The sequence below is a fragment of the Heterodontus francisci genome, chromosome 1, assembly GCF_036365525.1.
Source record: "Heterodontus francisci isolate sHetFra1 chromosome 1, sHetFra1.hap1, whole genome shotgun sequence".
NCBI lineage: Eukaryota > Metazoa > Chordata > Chondrichthyes > Heterodontiformes > Heterodontidae > Heterodontus > Heterodontus francisci.
Genome location: NC_090371.1, coordinates 281,753,849 through 281,776,976, shown reverse-complemented (window position 1 = coordinate 281,776,976; position 23,128 = coordinate 281,753,849). Strand labels below are relative to the sequence as shown.

General features: G+C 42.4%; 1 protein-coding gene across 1 annotated transcript in view; it reads left to right on the top strand.

Moving 5' to 3' along the window:
* eif4eb (eukaryotic translation initiation factor 4eb) overlaps nt 1-22,559 on the top strand; it is a 38,136-nt gene extending 15,577 nt beyond the window's left edge. The window contains exons 4-7 of the mRNA XM_068046274.1: nt 10,357-10,420; nt 11,803-11,916; nt 19,544-19,683; nt 21,425-22,559. Coding sequence (XP_067902375.1) covers nt 10,357-10,420; nt 11,803-11,916; nt 19,544-19,683; nt 21,425-21,539 — 433 coding nt within the window. The 3' untranslated portion in view covers nt 21,540-22,559. The remainder of the gene's footprint in view (nt 1-10,356; nt 10,421-11,802; nt 11,917-19,543; nt 19,684-21,424) is intronic.
* The last annotated feature ends 569 nt before the right edge of the window (nt 22,560-23,128 follow it).

Genomic DNA, 23,128 nt, shown 5'->3' with positions numbered 1-23,128 from the left:
CAAACTGATAGGTTTTTAAATTATGAAATGGTTTGATAGGGAAGATGCAGAGAAAATGTTTCACTTGTGGGGAAGATCAAAACTAGGGGCCATAAATATAAGATGGTCACTAACATAATCCAATAAGCAATTCAGAAGAAACTTATTTACCCAGAGTGGTGAAAATGTGGAACTCACGACCACATGGAATGGTTGGGATAAATGGCATTGATGCATTTGGTAGGTAAATTGGCCATTATAAATTGCCCCTAGTATAGGTAGGTGGTAGGGAAATATAGGGACAGGTGGGGATGTGGTAGGAATATGGGATTAGTGTAGGTTTAGTATAAATGGGGGGTCCCCCTGCTGGGGGACTTTAATGCCAGGGTTGGGGCCGACCATGACTCATGGCCCTCCTGCCTTGGGCGCTATGGCGTTGGAAGGATGAATGAGAACGGGCAGAGACTGCTTGAGTTGTGTACCTATCATAACCTCTGCATCACCAACTCGTTCTTTCACACTAAACCCTGTCACCAGGTTTCATGGAGGCACCCAAGATCACGTCGTTGGCACCAGCTAGACCTCATTGTCACAAGGCGAGCCGCCTTAAACAGTGTTCAAATCACACGCAGCTTCCACAGTGCGGACTGCGACACCGACCACTCCCTGGTGTGCAGCAAGGTTAGACTCAGACCAAAGAAGTTGCATCATTCCAAGCAGAAGGGCCACCCGCGCATCAACACGAGCAGAATTTCTCACCCACAGCTGTTACAAAAATTTCTAAATTCACTTGTAACAGCCCTTCAAAACACTCCCACAGGGGATGCTGAGACCAAGTGGGCCCACATCAGAGACGCCATCTATGAGTCAGCTTTGACCACCTACGGCAAAAGTGCGAAGAGAAATGCAGACTGGTTTCAATCTCATAATGAAGAGCTGGAACCTGTCATAGCCGCTAAGCGCATTGCACTTTTGAACTACAAGAAAGCCCCCAGCGATTTAACATCCGCAGCACTTAAAGCAGCCAGAAGTACTGCACAAAGAACAGCTAGGCGTTGCGCAAACGACTACTGGCAACACCTATGCAGTCATATTCAGCTGGCCTCAGACACCGGAAACATCAGAGGAATGTATGATGGCATGAAGAGAGCTCTTGGGCCAACCATCAAGAAGATCACCCCCCTCAAATCTAAATCGGGGGACATAATCACTGACCAACGCAAACAGATGGACCGCTGGGTTGAGCACTACCTCGAACTGTACTCCAGGGAGAATGCTGTCACTGAGACTGCCCTCAATGCAGCCCAGCCTCTACCAGTCATGGATGAGCTGGACATACAGCCAACCAAATCGGAACTCAGTGATGCCATTGATTCCCTAGCCAGCGGAAAAGCCCCTGGGAAGGACAGCATTACCCCTGAAATAATCAAGAGTGCCAAGCCTGCTATACTCTCAGCACTACATGAACTGCTATGCCTGTGCTGGGACGAGGGAGCAGTACCCCAGGACATGCGCGATGCCAACATCATCACCCTCTATAAAAACAAAGGTGACCGCGGTGACTGCAACAACTACCGTGGAATCTCCCTGCTCAGCATAGTGGGGAAAGTCTTTGCTCGAGTCGCTCTGAACAGGCTCCAGAAGCTGGCCGAGCGCGTCTACCCTGAGGCACAGTGTGGCTTTCGTGCAGAGAGATCGACTATTGACATGCTGTTCTCCCTTCGTCAGATACAGGAGAAATGCCGTGAACAACAGATGCCCCTCTACATTGCTTTCATTGATCTCACCAAAGCCTTTGACCTCGTCAGCAGACGTGGTCTCTTCAGACTACTAGAAAAGATCGGATGTCCACCAAAGCTACTAAGTATCATCACCTCATTCCATGACAATATGAAAGGCACAATTCAACATGGTGGCTCCTCATCAGAGCCCTTTCCTATCCTGAGTGGTGTGAAACAGGGCTGTGTTCTCGCACCCACACTTTTTGGGATTTTCTTCTCCCTGCTGCTTTCACATGCGTTCAAATCCTCTGAAGAAGGAATTTTCCTCCACACAAGATCAGGGGGCAGGTTGTTCAACCTTGCCCGTCTAAGAGCGAAGTCCAAAGTACGGAAAGTCCTCATCAGAGAACTCCTCTTTGCTGACGATGCTGCTTTAACATCTCACACTGAAGAATGCCTGCAGAGTCTCATCGACAGGTTTGCGTCTGCCTGCAATGAATTTGGCCTAACCATCAGCCTCAAGAAAACGAACATCATGGGGCAGGATGTCAGAAATGCTCCATCCATCAATATTGGTGACCACGCTCTGGAAGTGGTTCAAGAGTTCACCTACCTAGGCTCAACTATCACCAGTAACCTGTCTCTAGATGCAGAAATCAACAAGCGCATGGGTAAGGCTTCCACTGCTATGTCCAGACTGGCCAAGAGAGTGTGGGAAAATGGCGCACTGACACGGAACACAAAAGTCCGAGTGTATCAGGCCTGTGTCCTCAGTACCTTGCTCTACGGCAGCGAGGCCTGGACAACGTATGCCAGCCAAGAGCGACGTCTCAATTCATTCCATCTTCGCTGCCTTCGGAGAATACTTGGCATCAGGTGGCAGGACTATATCTCCAACACAGAAGTCCTCGAAGCGGCCAACACCCCCAGCTTATACACACTACTGAGTCAGCGGCGCTTGAGATGGCTTGGCCATGTGAGCCGCATGGAAGATGGCAGGATCCCCAAAGACACATTGTACAGCGAGCTCGCCACTGGTATCAGACCCACCGGCCGTCCATGTCTCCGTTATAAAGACGTCTGCAAACGCGACATGAAATCGTGTGACATTGATCACAAGTCGTGGGAGTCAGTTGCCAGCATTCGCCAGAGCTGGCGGGCAGCCATAAAGACAGGGCTAAATTGTGGCGAGTCGAAGAGACTTAGTAGTTGGCAGGAAAAAAGACAGAGGCGCAAGGGGAGAGCCAACTGTGCAACAGCCCCAACAAACAAATTTCTCTGCAGCACCTGTGGAAGAGCCTGTCACTCCAGAATTGGCCTTTATAGCCACTCCAGGCGCTGCTTCACAAACCACTGACCACCTCCAGGCGCGTATCCATTGTCTCTCGAGATAAGGAGGCCCAAAAGAAAGAAAGAAAGAAGTATAAATGGGTGGTTGATGGTCGGCACAGACTCGGTGGGCCGAAGGGCCTGTTTCAGTGCTGTATCTCTAAAACAAAAAAACAAAACAAAAACATTTAAGGGGAATTTAGATAAATACATGAGGGAGAAAGGAGTAGAAGGATATGCTGATTCAGTGAGATGATGAGGGATGGGAGGAGCCTCGTGTGGAGCATAAATACCGGCATTGACCAGTTGGGCCGAATGTACAGTACAGTTTCTGTAAGAAGCTGTCTTCTTCCTACACAGCTTGGGAACTTTGAAAGGGATTGAGGTTTTTTTTGATTGTCAGATGTAAAGAGTTTGTATTTTAATTCTTGATTACTAAAATTGTGCTTTGTATAAGCGTGCCTTTTGATCTTACAATTTTAGCTTTTTTTTGTTATTAGTTTCTGATCTTTGGCAGTTTTCCATTTTTATGAAAAAGTGAGTTTCATTTATTTGTAGGGTAGAATCTTCAGGAAGACTTTCTAAGATAACAAAAACAAGAAATGCTGGAATCACTCAGCAGGTCTGGCAGCATCTGTGGAAAGAGAAGCAGAGTTAACGTTTCGGGTCAGTGACCCTTCTCGGAACCTTCCGAAGAAGGGTCACTGACCCAAAACGTTAACTCTGCTTCTCTTTCCACAGATGCTGCCAGACCTGCTGAGTGATTCCAGCATTTCTTGTTTTTGTTTCAGATTTCCAGCATCCGCAGTATTTTGCTTTTATTTTAGACTTTCTAAGATGTTACTTCTGATTTTGAAGCAATTTTAAAACAAATGAAAATGGGAGCTGAATAGGGAATTTGTACTTGCCTGTTAAGATCATTGTCTTTTTTTTCTTGTGTTGTCTATATGAATGTTGATTAAGTTGCACTGTTTATTCAATTGTGAGTTTATTATTGAGATTTAAATGTCTTGTGTAGCTTTCTGAAAACTCCTCAAAATGTCTCCCATATTCAGATTTTCATTTAATATATATATATATATATATATATATATATATATTGAATTGTATAATTCAGCATGCAAGTAGAATATCTGCTTGTACATAATTTACTAATAGCTACATGAAAAGTCTTTTTCAAATGCAACTTTATATGCACATACCTCAATCTTTTTAGCAACACTGCATACAATGCCACTAACGTTACCAGTAGTATTATACTTCAATTTAAATGCTGCTCACATTGAAGAGAATTTTTTTTTTGGATACTCAGAGAAATTGCCCTAATGGCATACACCAGTTGTTCAGTCTGCACAAACAACAGTTTGTAGATTATCGTACCACATGGAAAATGTGTCTCTTCTCACTTGCCACTATGTCTTTAACTGTTCCATTACATAAATGGCTACACCCTCTTTATCATCCAGCAACAGGAAATTGACCAAACCAGAAAGTACTTTATTTGATATCTATAAATGCTTTTAATTTTTTCCTTCCTGCAGTCCTGTTATGCAGAGAGGAACTGTAGTCCATTTGTTCAGATTTGAAGTTTTAGTAGTCTGTGAAGCTCTTGTGCTAGTTTTCACCACCACCATCTGGGATAATGGGTTGCAGTGTTGCTCCTGTTGGCCCCTCCACACATGATAGAATTATGCAGGACAACCTGACAGGTTTGCCTTAAGTACATGGATCTTTTCCAGTGGCTGACCCTAATGCTGTCTGTCTCATCAGACAGGGGCGGCACAGTGGCGCAGTGGTTAGCACCGCAGCCTCACAGCTCCAGGGACCCGGGTTCGATTCTGGGTACTGCCTGTGCGGAGTTTGCAAGTTCTCCTTGTGTCTGCGTGGGTTTCCTCCGGTTGCTCCGGTTTCCTCCCACATGCCAAAGACTTGCAGGTTGATAGGTTAATTGGCCATTATAAATTGCCCCTAGTATAGGTAGGTGGTAGGGAAATATATAGGGACAGGTGGGGATGTGATAGGAATATGGGATTAGTGTAGGAGTAGTATAAATGGGTGGTTGATGGTCGGCACAGACTTGGTGGGCCGAAGGGCCTGTTTCAGTGCTGTATCTCTAAACTAAACTAAACATCATTCCAGTATTAATTAGATAGCAAAGTCTGGTCCCAGCTCTGTAAGGCTCCATGTGACCAGTTCATTGCCAGATGACCCTGGACTGCTTTGGAGTAGTAATGTGGGAGTGTGTAGACCTGATAAAATGGACTACAGTCATACTATCATCAACTGGAGCAGGGTTTGTTCCCCAGCCCTTTTCATCAATGCCATGTAGATGTGGTATTCATGTCACTGAATACCATAAATCAGTCAGCACAGCAACTTGCAAAAAATGCACATTGTTTTACATGTTTACCCATTGTCTGCTTTGGGCAGAGCAACCAATTGCATACTAGTAGTTAGTAACTGCGTTGGAAACTGCAACCTTTTGTGCTCCAATCTGTCCCCATGTAGGAGTTCAGTTTGTTTCTGAATAAGTCTACTCTTAATTCAAAGTTCCTCAATTAAATTTTTTTGAGCAGAAAGTAACTTTGAATTAACAGTAGACTGTACCCCCTTTGGGTACTGAGCTTCAGTTTCTTTCAATTACATTAATAGCTCTTATCTTAGCTTGGAAGATTAGTCAACTTTACGTATTCTTTGTAGACTCGCTAGCTTTTTTGGCCTGCAGATGTGCCAGTTCTGAGGCTGTTAATCTTGATTGCCTGTAATTGTATCCAGTATTCATTTGTCTTGTTTCAAAGTCACAGTTGCAAAATTTTATCTTCCACTTTGCATTTCTCCACTGAAGGGAAGTATGATCCTTTGAACAAGAAACAGCCAGTTATGTAAATTGGGTGATTGACTTTTGTCAATCTGAGTAGTGTTTCCTTTAAAGATAAGACTTTAGGAAGGATATTACTGAAGATTAATAAATTAGTTCAGATCACCTCGTATTATCTCTTGAAAGGGCAAGATTCATTGGAAAAGTTAGAGGTCACTTTTATTTTTGATCTGGATGTTTGATATGTGAGGGACCCCATCAGGATACTCAAGTTTCCAAACCAAGGTACTGGAAAATCTACATAAGTAGAATTTTCCCTTTATCTGGTGCTGGTTAGCCTTGCCTAGTTAGTCCTGGTGCTGGTTGGAAAGTTCTAAGGCTTTATGAACACCTAAGCATGCAGAGGGGTGTTTCTTGAATCTAACTAGTCAAAGCCACATATTTTATCATTCCAGTGCACTGATGAGTTTCCTGCTGTACCATCAAATGCTGGTGTTTAGTCTATTGTTTGAGATGACGAATGGAGTGCACACGGTCCATCGCAGAGTCTGGCAGCAGTATGCTATCTACAAAAGAACGCTTGCAATGCTTTTAAATATTTGGAGCAGATACCCTGAAATTATTCTTATAATTATATTGCTGTCATATCATCGAATAAAATAGGTCACAGTGGGAAACTTTGCCTCATTCATTTTTCAAGGGTAATGGGCCTAGAAAGCCCTGCAAGCTTGCATAGACCTTGGAACTGAAGCAAACCTCCCTAGATAAAATCTAGGATTCAACAATGTACTCTCATAGCTTCCACCTTGTTCATGAGGATTGTAAACTGCCCTCGTGCTTCATGGGCTTCCTTGAGGCATGTTATCTGCACAACATACACTGGCAAATCTTCCAGCCTCAGTTCAAATGGGCTACTGGCCTGAAGAGTTAAATAGCATACAAGTATAATGCTCTTTCCAGACGTCTTTGATCTTTTAAAAAGTACTGGACTTGGCAGTTATTGGGACTAGCCCAGTAGAGCCATTCATGCATCATTAAGAACAGAATTTTGCCACAGGAGAAATTATTTGACATCGCTTCATTCCTTGCGGATGAATACAGTCCATTGATCTCCTTTCATCATCTTAATCGCCTTCTTAGATTTCATAGGCTGTACCATTCACCTTTGTGAGATTTTGAGTACCATTTTAAGAGCTCCAGCTTGCACCCAAAGCTTGCTGTCCATTCTTGATCATCTTAACAGTAGCATCATGCTGTTAGTGGATGAGTAATCCAGAGGATCAAACTAATGCTCGAGTTCAAGTCCCACCAGGGCAGCTGGGAGCATTTAAATTCAACTAATTAATAAATCTGGAATAATATATTGTTTCAGTAATGATGACCATGAAACTACTGGATTCTTGTTAAAAACATGTCTGGTTCACTGAGGTCCTCCAGGGGAGTAAATCTGCCACCTGGTTGGCCAGTATGTAACTCCAGACGCACAGCAATGTGGTTGACTCTTAACTGCCCTCAGAAATGGCCTAGCAAGCCACTCGGGTATAACAAATCGCTACAGAAGGGTCAGATAGCACTGTGGGTGTACCTACATGACATTTATCTGTTCAAGAAGGCAGTTCACTACCACCTTCTCAAGGGCAGTTAGGGATGGGCAATAAATGCCAGCCTTGCCAGAGATGTTCACATCCCAAAAACAAATTTTAAAAAAAAAGGCCCTCCTTAGTGGATGAAGAGCTAGAAAGCTCTATATTTGCTTCAACTTTTGTGTATACCTGGTGTTTATCCCATTGGTGGTGGTTCTTGCTTTACACTGGCCACTTTGGGGCAAGATGTATTTGAAACTTTGAGGTAATCCGCAAGGCAGGAAGATGATCCAGTTTGCAGATTGTGCATTGAGGGGGTGAGCTGCAAATGTAGGATTTAAAAAAAATAAAAACAGAAAATACATGAAATACACAGATCAGGCAGCTTTTGTAGCTAGTAAATAAAGGTTAACCTTTCAGATACAAGCCTTCACTTTCACAATATTTATTTTATTTAGAGATACAGCACTGAAACAGGCCCTTCGGCCCACCGAGTCTGTGTCGACCAACAACCAACCATTTATACTAACCCTACAGTAATCCCATATTCACTACCACCTACCTACACTAGGGGCAATTTACAATGGCCAATTTACCCATCACCTGCAAGTCTTTTGCTGTGGGAGGAAACTAGAGCACCCGGCAAAAACCCACGCGGTCACAGGGAGGACTTGCAAACTCCGCACAGGGAGTACCCAGAATTGAACCCGGGTCCCTGGAGCTGTGAGGCTGCGGTGCTAGCCACTGCCGCATATGTTCTGCAGAAAAGTTTTATACCCAAAACTTTAACTGTCTTCTCTCTTTACAGATGCTGACTTGCTGTGTATTTCCTGTTGCTGTACATTGTTGGCTTGGCAGTTCAGTATAAGTGCTTTGATGTCACTGTGTTCTGAGGTGGCTGAAAATGTAGGTCCCCAGAGTGCCGCTGTTCTGGTGTACCATTCATATGGAAGTCGGAAGAGAGAGAATACAAAATTATGTTGTATATGGATACGGTTATCATCACTATGTAAAGGATGAACTTCTTTCCAAAGTCTTGTTTGGGCGATTCAGTTTTACTTACCAGCTTGGTGCTGTTTTTTGATTTTTGATCAAGATGTTCTCTGTTGCCTTGGTTCTTGCTTAGTCTTCTGTCAAATAAAGACAGCACCCAAAATGATGTCCTGTGCATAGTAGAAGGCACATGGATTTGATTTCCAAACTTCGCTCGGTGAAATTTTCCCTGTGGGGTGACCACTGTGTCCTTGTTTTATACACTGGGATCAACATTTCAAAAAATGAGGAAGCTTCTATAATCTGATAATTACTGCAACTTACCTCGAGTGTGGTCTTGCTCATTCTTCAGATACTGTTAACTCCAACATAGAAAGATTCCCCCTTTGCCTCTGGTTCTCTTTCAAACATCACAAATTTGAAGTTCCATTCTTGTGGTTTAATTTCCTCATATTTACTTGGTGCCTCTACTGCATCTTTAAGAAAGTGGCAGTGATGGTGTTACAGCCAAGTGGTAAGGGGTGTGGGTGGTTCCCACCATTCAACTCCCAACTGACCACAGCAAATGTTTTTGTTACTGTGATTTTAACCCCTTTGTGTTTTATTTATCAAATAGCACCAGGTTTCTTGTAGGTTTAAAACAGAAGATTAACCATTTATTGAGCAATATTCATTCCAAAATTGTCGCAACCCCACGCTTATTCGCGTGCATACACATAGACACACACACAAAGAGATAGACAGAAAGGAAAAGAGGTAATGGTTTGAAATGAGATATATGTTTGAGGTTCATGGTAAACCTATTAAATCTTCTCAGAGTTCAACTTCTCTTTAAAGGTTGCAGGCCTGGGTTGTTTGAAATCTAAAGCAACAGAAAAATCTACAGTCTGGAGATGGTGATCACTTTTAGTTCTCTGCTGCACAAGTTCAAGTCCAGAATTCATACCAGGGCACCTTCTTTGACTTTTGCTGGGGATCCCAGCCTTTGGCTGGGCAGCCTTTTGGTGGTGGTGATCTGGTTCTCTTTTTCCCTCCCTATTCTCCCCCACCCCTCCCTCTTCCCCCCCACCCCTCCCTCTTCCCCCTCCAATCCCTCTTCTCTCTTCTTAATGTAGGATTAGTATAAATGGGTGGTTGGTGGCCGGCACAGACTTGGTGGGCCGAAGAGCCTGTTTCAGTGCTGTGACTCTCTATGATCTATCTAAGATGTGGCTATGTCACACTTTGTTTCAGAAGAACCCATTCAGTTGAAAAATTCTCAATGGGTTCAGGATAAGTGTAATTGGCACCTTTTAGCTTGGAATGTATCCTTTTGTCCTTGCCAGGTATAAAATAGTTTGAATATACAGGGACAGGTCATTTGATCTTTGGCTTTTTTGCTGCACATTAATCACTTTTAAAGGAAAATCAGTTTTTATAATTCTTCAGTTTGGGTTCTGTATTTCAATCCCTGCAGTTTATGTGAGCGTGACAATGGAGAAAACCTGTTAAGGCACTGTGGAAAGTTCTGATATTCTTGCACTAAGAGATTAAAACAACAGTGATGAAAAATGCTCAGAAGAAAATTGTTCTTGCTACTCTTTGCTGGTTTGGATGAAAATCTGTTTGAGGGGGAATTTGCTTAAGACGGGGAATATGACATTGAGTAATGGAAGAGTATAGTATGACTTGTTTTTGTCAGACGAAATCAAGAGAAGTGAATGAACATAGAAAAGTTTAGTCTTTAAGGGGTTGATGGGGAAGCTTGTACACAGAGCTACACACACAGAAACCAGTTCAATCAATAGTACATCAGCATGTGTAAGTATGTGACAAGTGCATAGAAACGAAGAAAGTTTTTATCCCTAATTTGTTGATCTTCACACTGGGCCACCACTGCAACATTTTTGTATCCCGTGTTCTGACTAATTGTTTTCTCTTCTCCATCTCACAGCCTTTACAATCATATCCAACTCTGTAGTAATTTAATATCAGGCTGCGATTACTCTCTCTTCAAGGTAAGTAGATGTTCATGCTCTAAAAGCTTTGAAATTCCCTTTTTCCTGTTAAATTACTGTATTAACCTCTCAATGTACTAAATGGTTAAAAATGATGAAACAATTGATTTTTTTTCTTTGACTACTCGCATTGCCCATCATTCAGTTTCATAGATCATATTTGCAGCTTAGCCTCCATGTTAACATTGCCAAAATATTTCCTATCAGTGCAACAAATGTGACAGTGAAAACTGAGGGCATCAGCATCATTTCTACCAATTCTGTCTGGGACCAAACAATGTAACCTCATGTAAAGCCTCCTCTTCTCCACCTCCACTATCTCCCATTGTATGGATAAGCCTTCCTAAAATGTTCATTAAATGCTTGCCTTAAGGTCCTATTACTGTTCATTTTGGGGTGAAATGCGGAGAGAGTGTTTCGAATTTCAGTCAAAATGTGACTCGGAATCTCTTCATTTGTGCTGGAATGAACAAATGAAGTTCATTACTCAACACTCTGCTGTAGAATTTTGCAAGTTGTTTTGCTGCGTAGTGATTATAGAAATAGAAATGAAAATCAACTCATTTATATCTTTTATGTTTTACTTTATGATCATTTAATCGCTCTGAACTTTTGATTTAGCATGAGGTAATGGGTATCCATCAGTTACGGTCCAAGCTTCCATTTAAGTTGTGTTCACACACCAAAAAGGCAGTTTCTATAAGCAGACAGTCATCTCAAACATGCTGTGAATGGGAGAGCGAATCACAAGACCAACAAATGCCCCGTAACCATAGGGTATTGCACCAGAGACCATGTAGTACATTGTCCTGTCTTCTCCACAAGGCAGTCAAGACACTTGGGAGTGTTAGATTTAGGATGAAATTTGTCAGATTTATTTACAAATAAATTGTTGCACAGAAGCAGTAAGACATGGCAAAATACCAGTTACATGACACTTTAAAAGGAAGGCTTCCGTCTTATTTTAAAACTCATCTATCCCTGTGTATCTATTGTCATTGAAATAATAGTCTCCAATATTGACGCCAACCACCTTTTGAACGTTATTGTCCAGTACATTAAGATTGTGAGTGCATCTTTTGCTTCATAATTGTAGCAGAGAATTTCCCAAAGAAAATCAGCAATCTGAAATTTGCATTTAACAGACGTTAGCATGTTGAACCACTCTTGCGTTGCACATGAATAGCCAACAGCCAGATATTTAGGCAATGGCATTTAAATGGAGCGGTTCTCTATATCTTATAGTATGAGCCATTAGGGATCAATTTTAGTTGAGAAAAAAATTGAAAAAGTTAATCCGCCAAGAGCAAATATTTAGCATTTTGTTCCACACCTGAGCTTTGTTTTGTAGTTAAATAGCAAGCTCCCTATTTTTTGTATAGGATGGTATTGAACCGATGTGGGAGGATGAAAAAAACAAGCGAGGTGGGAGATGGCTGCTTACCCTTTCTAAGCAACAGCGGAAAATAGACCTGGATCGTATTTGGTTAGAAACTGTAAGTATTCTCCCTTTTTCTAGAACTCCTATCCAGTTTACTTTTATCGAAACATAGAAAAATAGGAGCAGGAGTAGGTCATTTGGCCCTTGGAGCCTGCTCCACCATTCAATACGATCATGGCTGATCATCCAAACTCAGTAACCTGTTCCCGCTTTCTCCCCATATCCCTTGATCCCGTTAGCCCTAAGACAGGTGGGGATGTGGTAGGAATATGGAATTAGTGTAGGATTAGTATAAATGGGTGGTTGATGGTCGGCACAGACTCGGTGGGCTGAAGAGCCTGTTTCAGTGCTGTATCACTAAAACTAAAAAAACTAAACTATATCTAACTCTTTCTTGCATATGTGTCATGATTTGGCCTCAACTGCTTTTCGTGGTTGAGAATTCCACAGGTTCACCACACTCTGGGTGAAGAAATCTCTCCTCATCTCAGTCCTAAATGGCTTACCCCTTATCCTTAGACTGTGACCCCTGGATCCTGGACTTCCCTGCCATCAGGAACATCCTTCCTGCGTCTAGTCTGTCCAGTCCTGTTAGAATTTTGTAGGTTTCTATGAGATCCCTCTCATTCTTCTAAACTCTAGCGAAACAAGCCTAATCGACCCAATCTCTCTCCATACGTCTGTCCTGCCATCCCAAGAATCAGTCTGGTGAACCTTCGTTGCATTCCCTCCAGAGCAAGAACATCCTTCCTCAGATAGGGAGACCAAAACTGCACACAATATTCCAAATGTGTTATCACCAAGGCCTTGTATAATTGCAGCAAGACATTCTTGCCCCTGTATTCGAATCCTCTCGCTATGAAGGCCAACATACCATTTGCCTTCTTAACTGCCTGCTGCACCTGCATGCTTACTTTCAGCGACTGATGCACAAGGTCTCGCTGCACCTCCCCCTTTCCCAATCTATCACCGTTCAGATAATCTGCTTTTCTGTTTTTACAACCAAAGTGGATAACCTCACATTTATCCACATTATACTGCATCTGCCATGTATTTGCCCACTCACTCAACCTGTCCAAATCACACTGGAGCTTCTCTGCATCCTCCTCACGGCTCACACCCACCCAGCTTTGTCTCGTCTGCAAACTTGGATATATTACATTTAATTCCCTCATCTATATTGTTAATATATATTGTGAATAGCTGGGGTCCTAGCACTGATCCCTGCAGTACCCCACTAGTCACTGCCTGCCACTCGGAAAAAGACCTGTTTATTCTTTCTTTGTTTCCTGTCTGCCAACCAGTTCTCTATCCATGTCAGTACCTTACCCCCAATCCCATGTGCTTTAATTTTGCACGCTAATCTCTTATGTGGGACCTTGTTGAAAGCCTTCTGAAATTCTAAATACAGCACATCCACTGGTTCTCCCTTATCTATTCTACTAGTTACATCCTCAAAAAAATTCCAGTAGACTTGTCTGATTTCCCTTTCGTAAATCCATGTTGACTTTGTCCGATCCGGTCATTGTTTTCCAAGTGCTCTGCTATTACATCTTTTATAATGGACTCTAGCATTTCCCCCACTACTGATGTCAGGCTAACCGGTCTATAATTCCCTGTTTCCTCTCCACCTTTTTAAATAGTGGGGTTACATTAGCTACCCTCTAATCCATTGGAACTGTTGCAGAATCTATAGAATTTTGAAAAATGGCCAGCAATGCATCTACTATTTCTAGGGCTCCTTCCTTAAGTACTCTGGGATTATAGATTATCGGGCCCTGGGGATTTATTGGCCTTCAATCCCATCAATTTCCTTAACACCATTTCCCTACTAATGCTGCTTTCATACGGTTCCTCCTTCTCACTAGATCTTATGTTCCCCAACATTTCTGGGAGGTAATTTGTGTCCTCCTTTGCGAAGACAGAACCAAAGTATGTATTTAATTGGTCTGCTATTTCTTTGATCCCCATTATAAATTCCCCCGTTTCTGACTGTAAGGGACCCACATTTGTCTTCACTAATCTTTTTCTCTTCGCATATCTATTGAAGCTTTTACAGTCAGTTTTTATGTTCTTTATTTATTTAGAGATACAGCACTGAAACAGGCCCTTCGGCCCACCGAGTCTGTGCCGACCAACAACCACCCATTTATACTAACCCTACAGTAATCCCATATTCCCTATCACCTACCTACACTAGGGGCAATTTACAATGGCCAATTTACCTACCACCTGCAAGTCTTTGGCTGTGGGAGGAAACCGGAGCACCCGGCGGAAACCCACGCAGACACAGGGAGAACTTGCAAACTCCGCACAGGCAGTACCCAGAATCGAACCCGGGTCCCTGGAGCTGTGAGGCTGCAGTGCTAACCACTGCGCCACTGTGCCGCCCTCTGCAAGCTTACTCTCCTACTCTATTTTCCCCTTCTTAATCAATCCCTTTGTCCTCCTTTGAATTCTAAACTGCTCCCAATCCTCAGGTTTGCTCAGGGTTCCAAAGAAGGGTCGCTGACCCGAAACGTTAACTCTGCTTCTCTTTCCACAGATGCTGCCAGACCTGCTGAGTGATTCCAGCATTTCTTGTTTTTGCCTCCGGTTTGCTGCTTGTTCTGGCCATTTTATATTTCTCCTCCCTGGATCTAGTGCTATCCCTAATTTCTTTTGTAAGCCACAGTTGAGCCGCCCTTCCTGTTTTATTTTCGCGCCAGACAGGAATGAACAATTGTTGTAATTCATCCATGCACTTCTTAAATGCTAGCCATTGCCTATCCACTGTCAACGCTTTAGGTAGCATTCCCCAATCTATTATAGCCAACTATATCATAGTTTCCTTTATTTAGATTCAGGACCCTAGTCTCGGAATCAACTCTGTCACTCTCCATCTTAATGAAGAATTCTATCATGTATTGTGGCTCTTCCCCAAGGGACCCTGCACAACAAGATTGTTAACTAATCCTTTCTCATTACACCATATCCAGTCTAGGATGGTCTGTTCTCTAGTTGGTTCTTCAATGTATTGGTCCAAAAAACTATCACTTATGCCCGCCAGGAATTCCTCCTCTACAGTATTATTGCTAATTGGGTTTGCCCAATCTATATGTAGATTAAGGTCACCCATAATTACAGTTGCACCCTTATTGCATGCGTCTCTAACTTCCTGTTTAATGCCATGTTATACATCACCACTGCTGTTTGGGGGTCTATATACAACCCCACCAATGTTTTCTGTCCCTTGGTGTTTCTTAGCTCCACCCATACCGATTCCAGATCAGGATTCTCTGAGCTAATATACTTCCTCACTATTGTATTGACTTCCTCTTTTGCTAACAACGCTACTCCACCTCCTTTCCCTTTTTGCCTGTCCTCCTAAATATTGAATACCCTTGGATGTTCAGTTCCCATCCTTGGTCACCCTGCAGCCATGTCTCTGTATTCACAACTATATCGTATCCATTTACATCTATTTGCGTGGTTAATTCTCCTACCTTATTGTGAATACTCCGCACATTGAGACACAATGCTTTTAGGCTTGTCTTTTTAACATTCTTAGTCATCTTAGCATTATTCCACACTATGGCCCTATTTGTTTCTTGCCTTTGATTTCTCTGCCTTCCACTTTTGTCTTTTTGTTTCAGTCTTTCGTTTCTATCCTTGTTTCCTCCTCCTCAGTCTCCCCGCTCAGGTTCCCATCCCCCTGCCATTCTAGTTTAAATCCTCCCCAACAGTACTAGCAAACGCCCCTGCGAGGTCATTGGTTCCGGTCCTGCCTGGGTGTAACTTGTCCCGCTTGTACAGGACCCACCTTCCCCAGAACCTCCTGCACCATTTCTCCAGCCACACATTCATCTGGTCTGTTCTCCTGTTCCCATACTCACTAACGCATGGCACAGGAAGTAATCCTGAGATTACTACCTTTTGAGGTCCTGTTTTTTAAATTTAGCTCCTAACTCCTTAAATTCATCTTGCAGGACCTCATCCCTTTTTCTGCCTATGTCATTGGTACTGACAGGTACCACAACCACTGGCTGTTCACCCTCCCCATTCAGAATGTCCTGCAGATGCTCCGAGACAGCCTTCACTCTAGCACCAGGGTGGCAACATCCTGGAGTCTCATTTGCAGCCACAGAAACGCATGTCTGTTCCCCTTACAATTGAATCTCCTATCACTATGGCTCTCCCAGCCTTCTTCCCCCTCCTGCCTTGCAGCAGAGCCATCCGTGGTGCCATGAACTTGGCTGTTGCTGCTTTCTCCTGGGAGGCCATTTCTCTCCCCCCGGCCAAACAGTATATCTGTTGGAGTGGGATGGCTACAGGGGACTCCTGCACTACCTGTCTATGCACTCTCTGGCTCTTGCACTCTGTTTCCATGCTTTTGTGTACCCAACATCGCCACGTTGGGAGCTTGCCTACGTGATAACAGTGACTACACCTTAAGGTTAAGGTCGGAAACACGGAAGCCAAATAGTGCCAATAAACTCTGTTACGACCAGGTGAGAAGGTCTAGGGGTTCCCTCTCAGTCTTTGCCTGGTTTAACCGTAACAGCGTTTAATTTTTTTAAAAACACTGTTTTAGCTTCCCCTTAGTGAATCCTTATTCACAGCTTCCCAACTGTAAGGCAAAGAAATCAATTCAGACAGGTTTTCTTAGATTTTAAACAAGTAAGGTAGAAGTTTATTAATCTTAAACTCTAATCCGGTTACCGACTACAAGTATGCGACACGACCAAGCTAGCATGCATACGCGATAAACACACATGCAGATAGAGACAGAAAAGAATAAAGGGGAAAGGTTTGAGGCAATAGATTGGTTTCTATTTTACTGTCCTTTGAGTTTGCTGTAAAGTCTTTGGTTGCCGGTCAGACTTGCAATTCGTTGGCGCTCATTGCACGCTTCAACTTGTTTCGAGGTCGGGGTCTTTTCTCTCTTGAGGTTTACGTGTCTTCCGTGGGTCCAGTGGCTTGGGAGAAAGCAAGAGAGAGAGGCTTCATTGCTCCAGCTTCGGTTTCAACAGCCTTCTGCCTCTTTGTGGCACAATTCAAAAAATCCCAGATTGCCCAGAAGGTTAGTCATGTGACGAGCTGGTTTGACCACTTCTATTTGTGGATTCTGCCATTTTCGCAGTCATCCTGGAATGTGAGCTTCCTCATCTTCAATGTCTGGTGATCACTGTCCATTTTGGGTTAAATGGACCAGGGAATAGTCCTTTGTCTCTCCAAGCACTCTATTAGTATGCAAATGTTTTTCCAGCCAAGTGTCTGATGATTCTTTTTTAACAAGTCCTTTCTTCACTCCAGCAACAGTTTAAAATCAATGTTCATATGACAACATTAATATGCCTCATTCTTGGCAGGTGGGGGTGTGCATGACAACTCTCAAACAGCAATATGGTAAATGATCAAATAATATGTTTGTGATGTTGGTTGAAGGATCAGTATTGGCCAAACACTCGGGAATATGAAAGCAAAATACTCCGGATGCTGGAAATCTGAAATAAAAACAAGAAATGCTGGAAATACTCCGCAGGTCTGGCAGCATCTGTGGAGAGAGGAGCAGAGTTAACGTTTCGGGTCAGTGGGTCACTGACCTGAAACGTTAACTCTGCTTCTCTCTCCACAGATGCTGCCAGACCTGCGGAGTATTTCCAGTATTTCTTGTTTTTATTACACTAGGGAATATGCCCCTGCTCTTAATTAAAAGTGCAGTGGGTTCTTTTACATCCACCTGAGAGGGAAGATGAGGCTTCAGTTTAATATCTCATCCGATAGATAATTAAAACAACTTACATATAGTGCCTTTAACATAATAAAAACATCCCAAGCTCTTCACAGGAGCATTATAAAACAAGGTTTGACACTGAGATATATGAGATATTAGATCAAATGACCAAAAACTTGGTTGAAGAGGTAGGCTTTAGGGAGTGTCCCTACGAAGGAAAGTGAGGTAGAGACACCAAGAGGTGTAGGGAGGGTATTCCAGAGCATAGGGCCTAGGCAACTGAAGGTGTGGCCACTAATGGTGGAGCGATGAAAATTAGGGCTGCTCAAGAGGCCAGAAGAGCACAGATATCATAAGGGTTATGAGGCTCGAGGAGAGCACAGAGATAGGGAGGGTCGAAGCCATGGAGGAATTTGAATACAAAGGGGAGGCAGTGGTGTAGTGGTATTATCACTGGACTAGTAACCCAGAGACCCAGGGTATTGCTCTGGGGACATGGATTCAAATTCCACCACAACAGAAGGTGGAATTTGAATTCAATTAATAAATCTGGAATTAAAAAGCTAGTCTAATGATGGCCATGAAATCATTGTCGATTGTTGTAAAAACCCATCTGGTTCACTAATGTCCTTTAGGGAAGGAAATCTGCTGTCCTTACCTGGTCTGGCCTACATGTGACTCCACACCCACAGCAATGTGGTTGACTCTTGCATGTCCCCTGAAATGGCCCAGCAAGCCACTCAGTTGTATCTAACTGCTAGCACTGTGGGTGTACCTACCCCACATGGACTGCAGCAGTTCAAGAAGGCAGCTCACCGCCACCTTCTCAAGGGCAATTCGGGATGGGCAATAAATGCTGGCCTGGCCAGCAATGCCCACATCCCACGAATGAATTTTTTAAAAAAAACAAGGACTGAGCCAATGTAGGTCAGCAAGCAAAGGGAGGGGTGATGGGTGAACGGGACTTGGTACGTTAAGACATAGGTAGCAGAGTTTTGGATGACCAAGTTTACAGAGGGTAGAATGTGGGACACCAGCCAGGAGTACGTTGGAATAGTCAGCTCTGGAGGTAACGGAGGCAGGAATAAGGGATTGAGTGTTTCAACAGCGATGAACTAAGATGGGCGATGTTGGGAGTGAAAATAGGTGATCTTAGTGATGGTGCGAATATGAGGTCAGAAGCTCATCTCGAGGTCAGATGTGACACCAAGGTTGTAAACAGACTGGCTTAATCTTAGGTTATAAGGTAGGAAACTGGCTGGCGCCAGGGAGAGGGATGGAGTCGGTAGCTGAGGACCGAGAACAATGGCTTCAGTCTTCCCAATATTTAATTGGAGGACATTTCTGCTCATCCAGTATTGAATGGCCGCTAAGCAGTATGATTTAGCAACAGTGGGGAAATTGAAGAGAGGTGGTGGTGAGGTGGAGCTGGGCATCGTCAGCATACATGCAAACTAGTGCTGTGCTTTGAGATGTCACCGAGGGGCAGCATGTAGATGAGAAATAAGGGGCCAAGGATAGATCCTTAGGAGGCACCAGAGGTAACGGTGCAGAACCAGGAAGAAAAGCCATTGCAAGTGATTCTCAGGTTACGATTAGATAGATAGGAATGGGAACAGGTGATGCAGTCCCGAGCCAGCTGGATGACAATGGAGAGGCATGGAGGAGAATGGTGTGGTCAACTGTGTCAAAGGCTGCAGACAGGTCAAGAAGGACTAGGAGGGAAAGTTTACCTTTGTCACAGTCACACTGGATGTCATTTGTGACTTTGGTAAGAGCTGTTATGGTACTGTGACAGGGGTGGAAACCTGATTGGAGGGCTTTAGAGGCACATCAAATCCGTACGTTCTTTGGTTTCTTTAATCGGTTTTGTTTTAAACTTGCAAAATTGGTACTGTAATTCACTAATTTCTTTTACCTTTTTGTCCTTTCCTTCTGCTCCCTCCCTCCCTGCTCCCAAAAAAAGCTGCTGTGCCTTATAGGAGAAGCATTTGATGAGCATAGTGACGACGCATGTGGCGCCGTAGTTAATGTTAGAAACAAAGGTGACAAAATAGCTATATGGACTACTGATTGTGAAAATAGAGAATCTATCACATATATAGGGTAAGTGAATGTTAAAGATGCATTAACTGTTTTTCTGACTGCTTTATCCTCTGAAGAGTTTTCTCCTAGGTGCTGTTCTGGAAGCATGCTTTACCATTCAGCCTCTAAGCCAGGCAATGTTGGGAGGCTTCTCTTAATATGAAAAATATGCACCCAAGTTTAGGATGGCTTTTTTTTTATCAACTGCACGCAGCAAATTCAGCATTGCTGCAAGCCTTTTTTTTGTTGCTGTAAAGATTAAGCAAATTCCTGACATCTAAAAGAATGTCTTTATAGAGATATCTTGCTGGAAAGAAAGTGGGTCCATTTCAGGTGGTCAATCCTTCAAGCCTGCCTTTGGGATTGGTCCTCTGCTTGAATTCTGTTACTGTGCATATATGTGTGTGAAGGGGTAGAAATTGCAGTAAATAAGAAAACCAAATCTCAAGCCTTTCTTCGTGTTGTGTGTTCTGAATCAAGTTGAGCTAATCTTTTTAAATGTTGCTGCCAGGTTGAGCATCGATGGCTAATAAGGAGTTAGTGCACTTGCAGCCATGCATGTCAGATTGGACATAATGCGTGAGATGATTGAAGCTGAACCTCGGCAATGTGGAAAGCCACATTGTGGTACGTTTGACTGAATCTGTGCAGAAGGTCAGGGAGGATAGATAGTCTGGTAATGTCATAAGTGCTCGATATAGGAACACCCGATAGCCCAGTACAAAGAGTGGCAAACGAAAGTTTGGAAATAAGGAAGGTGGCAAAGTGAGGTTGGGGAACTAGAAGATTTATGTGCTATTTACAAACGATCCCATAAATTTTGGTATAGTTGAGGATAATTGTGTTAGCACAGCAAGAAAGATGGTTTATGTTGACTTTTTCGTATTTTGTTTTTAATCTTCATTTGAAAATTTTTGCAAAATTTACTTGATTTCACAACCAATTTTGATGTCAGTGCATTTAGTTTGCCTGTTATCAGGGTAGGGTGGAATCGCATGATAAACATGCAATCAAATTTTAAAAGCTAACCACAATCCCTAAATTTAGATGACTGTAATGTCTGTGTAAATTAATAAACACTGTTTGCTGTAAACAAATACAATCATACCAAAGACCAGTAATTACATTTTAGCATTGACTCAGCAATATTGGGGCTGCCATTTGCTGCATTTTATAATTGGGCTTTAGATGCACTGTGCAGCAAGTATTGTACAAAATCTAATTTGCGATATTAAACTGAGAAGAGCTCTGGAGTGAGGGGGGAATATCTGGTTTCTGTTGCTGGATTAATTAAACAGCTTAATGAGAGAAGTACTCGCATAGCTCAAAGTAGAGCATGGCTACCCGACCGCATGTGTCGGGGTCGGGTCGCTCTGTTGGGTCGGGCCGGGTCAGACACAGTGACAGCCAGGATGTCAAGGTGGGAGACACTCTGCAGTGAGCAATTCCATCCAAGGTAGAGCACAACCTCTTTAATATAATCAACTTTATTCCGGTGCTCTGGTCGGGTCGGACGCAGGGAAAAAATGAAAGGACTCTGGTTGGATGTGGTTTTCTCTGGCTTGGATTGGGTTTCATTTGTAGACCCGACAGCAGGCCTTTAGCTCAAAGATGCTGTGATGAGCATAAACCTAAAGGTTATGAAGCACCATGATGGACGGTTGGAGGAAGCAGTAATTGATTTTCTGTTTAATTTGGAAATCATTTTGATATTTGGAGAGCTCTAGCTCTATGCTAATTAGTTGTACTTTGTTCCAAACAGGAGAATTTACAAGGAAAGATTAGGGCTTCCTCCTAAAGTAGTAATTGGCTACCAGTCCCATACAGACACTGCCACAAAAAGTGGATCGACAACCAAGAACAGGTATGTTGTTTGAGAAGGCACCAGTTTTATGCTCATCACTAGAAGACTGGACGCGTAAAGCAATCTACACTTCAAATTAAACCAAAGCTTCTAGTAAGCAGAGTGGGACTGCATTCTAAATTACACACAAGTCTGTGAGTTTTCAGTCAGTTTTCTATCTTTGACTTTGTTCAGTATTCTGTGAAAATAACCCTTTCCCTTCAGAATGTTTTATGAATCCATTTAGTTTCTGAAATTTTCTGGAAGTGTTTAAAAATAACTTGTGAAGTGAGATATTTTTTAAAAAATGCAAGTTTTTGTTTTTGGAAAAAGAATAGTTTTCCTTACACTAAATACAGCACAATTTCAACTTTTTTGGTGGGGTGGGTCCTGTGTAAGCATTTAGTAATTTTGGAAGGGAAAGGGTTAAGAAGATCTTGTCCAAATGTTGTAGTACTTAGAAATTTAGTTCAGTTCTGACATTTTTTTTTGGACAGCAAACAGGAAGATTTGCTGTAATCCGTGCTTAATGTTGGCTGTTAGGTTTAATTTATTCATTGATTTCAAATTTTAAAAAGCTCTGATACCAGCTTGGTTAATTTAGATCATGAGATGTAATGCGTGTTTTGGGACTGGGCATATAGTTTTAAATTGGCAGAATTCAAAATTTGTTATGTGCATTACTTAAATCCTGCTATATTAATACAGAATTCACAGTTTGATTTAAACTAACTTTGAACGAGCTTTTGCAGTTTAGTAGTGATTTTTACTTTTTGGGCAAGTGTGTGGGTTTCTCTTCAAAAAAAAATGTATTTTGTTTTTTTAAAAAATTGCAATACAATAATTACATTCCTTGCTCGAGATGTTGAAATATATTGAAATCCTCTATATGTTTTGTATTGTTATGCTGTATTTTAAAACTTGTATCCTTAGAAGAATCTATTTTGCATTGGTTATAAAGGCTGAATTAGGAAAACGGTCCCAAAAAGCATACGTATTAAAGTGTAAAAACAAGAACTGTGTAAATAAAACTTGTACAGTGAAATTTCTTGCATTCAGTGACTGTGGTTTAATTTAATCTTCCATTTGTTACAACAGTGACCTGCATACCTATCGACTAATGCATGTAAACTAGATGGACACTGACCAAATAACCATAGCCTAGAGCATATTTCAAGTTACTAATTAAATCAGATGTCAGTCATCCAGTTGTCATCTGCACCTGAGATCCATTTATAATTATTCCATTTTTGCCAAAAAAAATTTAACTGACAGGTTGCTGCCTGTCATAACTGTCAGCTTCCGTTACTGAATCTTATGACTTTAGCCTAATTGCATTTATGCCAGGTGATAAGAGATGCATTTCACCACTTTTGACGAAATGGCACAATAGACATGCGTATGTTTAGGTGAGCAAGTGTCATAAGAGTAACCTTGCATAAGTATTAAATGCTTCAGAATCATGTGGTGTAAACTCTGTTCATATCACTGTTATTCTGGTGCAGCTTTGCCTGTTGGACCACAAACACGAAATAGCTAAATGGCTGCTAATCATACTGTTACTCTTCTTGGAGTTTAATCACAGCTAAGGATTGTCAAAAACATCGATAAAATGGTTTTTGC